Below are 3,070 nucleotides of genomic sequence, written 5' to 3'. Positions count from 1 at the left end.
TATCTCTCTATTAAACCAGTTTTATGCTGAAACATATGACCTTTTAACTCCTTCAACAGTCAGATAGTGAGATAAGAGCCAGGGATACAACCTTCATCTTCTGATTCCTGGTTCTATATCTTATAATTTCATAGTTGTTATGGTCGGAAGGGACCTGAGCAAATCACCAAGTCTGCCCCCCTGCCATGGGCAGGAAAGAATGCTGGGATCAAATGACCTTGGCAAGGGGATTGTCTAGCCTCCTTTTGAAGACCCCCAGGGTAGAAGTGAGCACCTCTTCCCTTGGAAGTTGGTTCCAGATCCTAGCCACCCTGACTGTGAAGTAGTGCCTCCTGATGTCTAGCCTGAACCTACTCTCGATCAACTTGTGGCCGTTATTCCTAGTTACTCCGGGTAGTGCTTGGGGGAAACAGGGTCTCTCCCATTCCCCACTGATTTCCCCCCCGGGTAAGTTTATAGACGGCCAACAGATCCCTTCTCAGTATTCTTTTGTGGAGGCTAAACAGGTTCAGGTCCTGTAGCCTCTCCTCATAGGGCCTGCCCTGCTGCCCCCTGACCATGTGAGTGGCCCTCCTCTGGACCCTCTCAAATCTTCAAATTTATGAGCTCACATTCGTAACATAAGCCTAAAATTCTCATTCTTTATCTTTCAGACAGAAGCAGTCTCCTCCAGCCAAGAAACCAGCAAAAGTATTTCACAATGGATATCGATGATGAAGAAAATATGAGTAAGATGTGTATATTTACATAGTAATAAACCATACAATAATTTCTACAGAATACTTTTTTTTCATTGTACGCAGGTAGCCATACAGAAATTATATGAATACAGATTGGAGAGAATTTCTTTGTGTGTATGATTCAGTTGATATACATGAGCATTAAAGAAGACTTTTCATGCTGGGAAAACTTCCAAATTCATATTATGAATGTAGAAATCCAGTTATCCTCTACCTGTTATAATCCAGTTCCCTCTACCTGATATTTTTATTCCAGAGGAGCTTGCTACATCTCTGCCTGATTCCTCCTTTTATGAACTTGCAATGAAGTCATAATGCCAAATTTATTATATTCAGTATTTAAACGTAGAAGTATTGGGTGATATGTTATATTGGTGCCACATGCATGCACATGTAGTAAAATATTGCTTCAAAGGAAAACTATTCTATATGTACAGCTGTATATGTTCTCTCAAATCTCTCTTAGCCAGCCCTTGGCAGATTTTCCCACCCTGCCAAAGAACTGGAAGTGTAAGGGGGTACAGGACTATTCTGATCTCAGACTAGGTCTGGGTTAAAGTAGTTAATGCAAGACCAAGCAAGCTTCCTTCCAAATTACAGGAAAAATAAAGATTTGTTCTCCTCTAAAGCTGAGAGCCCTTTGTATGTCACGAATGCATCTAGAGCAGGCTGGTATTGGGAACAGCATATTCAAAAATCAAAAGCCTGTCCTGAGCCTAGGTACTAGGTCAGGCTTGCATTGTCAAGGTACGCAAGAGTCATTTAGCAGCTTTTATATCCAGCTGCTTTGGACCAGCTCCCCGTTTACAGCTGGATCAATGAGGGGTAGCTTTCAGTCCAAGTCTGAAGTTAGATTTACATCAGTATCAGAAGCAAGACATCTTGATTGCTCTGCTACCATGTCTTTAATAGGGGTACTAAGGTGCAGAAACAAGTAACTAAAGGAAGAAAAATTTTTTGGGAGACTTAGACATGGGAAGGATTTGGGGAAACAGACAAATGGAAAGGATCTGGGCAGAAGAGAAAAGTGAAAAAATTGGGGAAAGACTAAAGAGATTAAGTTTGTGAAACAGAAGAGGGAGGGGAAAAGAAACAGGAAGTATAAGTAGGGACCTGCTTAATGCATGATTTCGCAGATTTCACAGAAACTGCGAAATTGGGCATTCTCCATGAAATCCATGAAAAAAACTTAAAAAAAAAATGCAACCGCTGGTGTGAAGGGGATCAGCCAGGATGGTGGCCACCCTCCCTCCCTGCCAATGATTGGCCAAGAGGATGGCCCATTAACATGACCCTGCTCCTTTCCATCAATTAGTGGTAAGGGAACAGCCCTCAGCCAATCAGTAGTGAGGGGTGGAGCCACACAGCAGACAGCCTTTCCAGCCAGTCAGCAATGAAGAGTGGGGCCATCAGGCCCCCTTGGCCAGTCAGTGGCGGGGTAGGCTCGCTGTGAAATTCTCTGTGCACTGCTAGTGGCCCACAAAAATCCCTTTCGCTGGCTGTGACTTGGGTAGATCCCTAAGTATAAAGGGGAAAAAGAAATAAGCAGAGGATGAAAGAGAAGCAGGAGACAAGGCACACCAAATGGCAGTGCTCTGGATCCCAACTATTTAAGGTAGCTAATTGTTCTCATTGTTTATTTAGCCTTGCAATGAGTGATTGCTCTTTTCCTAGTTTAGTAATATTCTTATGCATGTGCTTAACAAGGATAAAGTTTAATTAAACTAAAGTTACCTTTGACTTTAGTGCGTTTCTTCACATCTAAAATGTTTTGCTGGATTTTTGTGGAAGCGCTCAGCTCCTTGCAAGTTTAGGCTCTAATTACGGAGAGAGACACTGTCGGTACAGTATTATCAAAGTAAATTATTTATAAGTAGTGGTCTACCTAACTCGAGGAGGCCGCCAGGTGATTTCGCAGGGAGGTTGCCGGGCTGGCCACCATATTCATGGGCTGATTTCAGTGCCCCCTGCTTCTCCCCACCGCCACACACATACCACTGATTGGCTGAATGGCCCCAGTGGCCCTGCCTCTCGCTGCTGATTGACTGAAGACTGTCCATCATACAGCCCCACCCCTTGCCACTGATTGGTTATGAGGGCTATCATGCGGTCCTGCTCCTTGCTGCTAGTTGGTGGAGGGGGCGGGGCCATTCCAGGCAGCCCTCTCAGCCAATCAGCAGCGAGAGACAGGGATGGCAGCCATCTTGGGCTGCCATTCATGCATGCAGCTCCCCCCCTGCCTTCCTTTTCCCCTGCTGCCTACCAAACACCATGAGGACTGTTGGCTCCGTTTGGGGAGCCAGGTTTTTATTTTCAGTAAGTCCCCCCCC

At 44.8% G+C, this 3,070-nt stretch overlaps 1 protein-coding gene across 4 annotated transcripts in view; it reads left to right on the top strand.

Annotated features, from left to right (window-relative positions):
* Positions 1–3,070, top strand: part of ADARB1 (adenosine deaminase, RNA specific B1) — a 177,475-nt gene that overhangs the window by 108,942 nt on the left and 65,463 nt on the right. For all 4 annotated transcript variants that reach the window (XM_006022056.3, XM_025202205.1, XM_025202206.1 and 1 more), the window contains one exon: positions 654–728. In XM_006022056.3, the coding sequence (XP_006022118.1) occupies positions 701–728 (28 nt within the window). In that variant the 5' untranslated portion in view covers positions 654–700. The remainder of the gene's footprint in view (positions 1–653; positions 729–3,070) is intronic.

This window comes from Alligator sinensis, unplaced genomic scaffold (genome assembly GCF_000455745.1).
Source record: "Alligator sinensis unplaced genomic scaffold, ASM45574v1 scaffold566_1, whole genome shotgun sequence".
Classification (NCBI taxonomy): domain Eukaryota; kingdom Metazoa; phylum Chordata; order Crocodylia; family Alligatoridae; genus Alligator; species Alligator sinensis.
The sequence above is the reverse complement of the archived record's forward strand: the minus strand, read 5'-3'. Positions and strand labels throughout refer to the sequence as shown.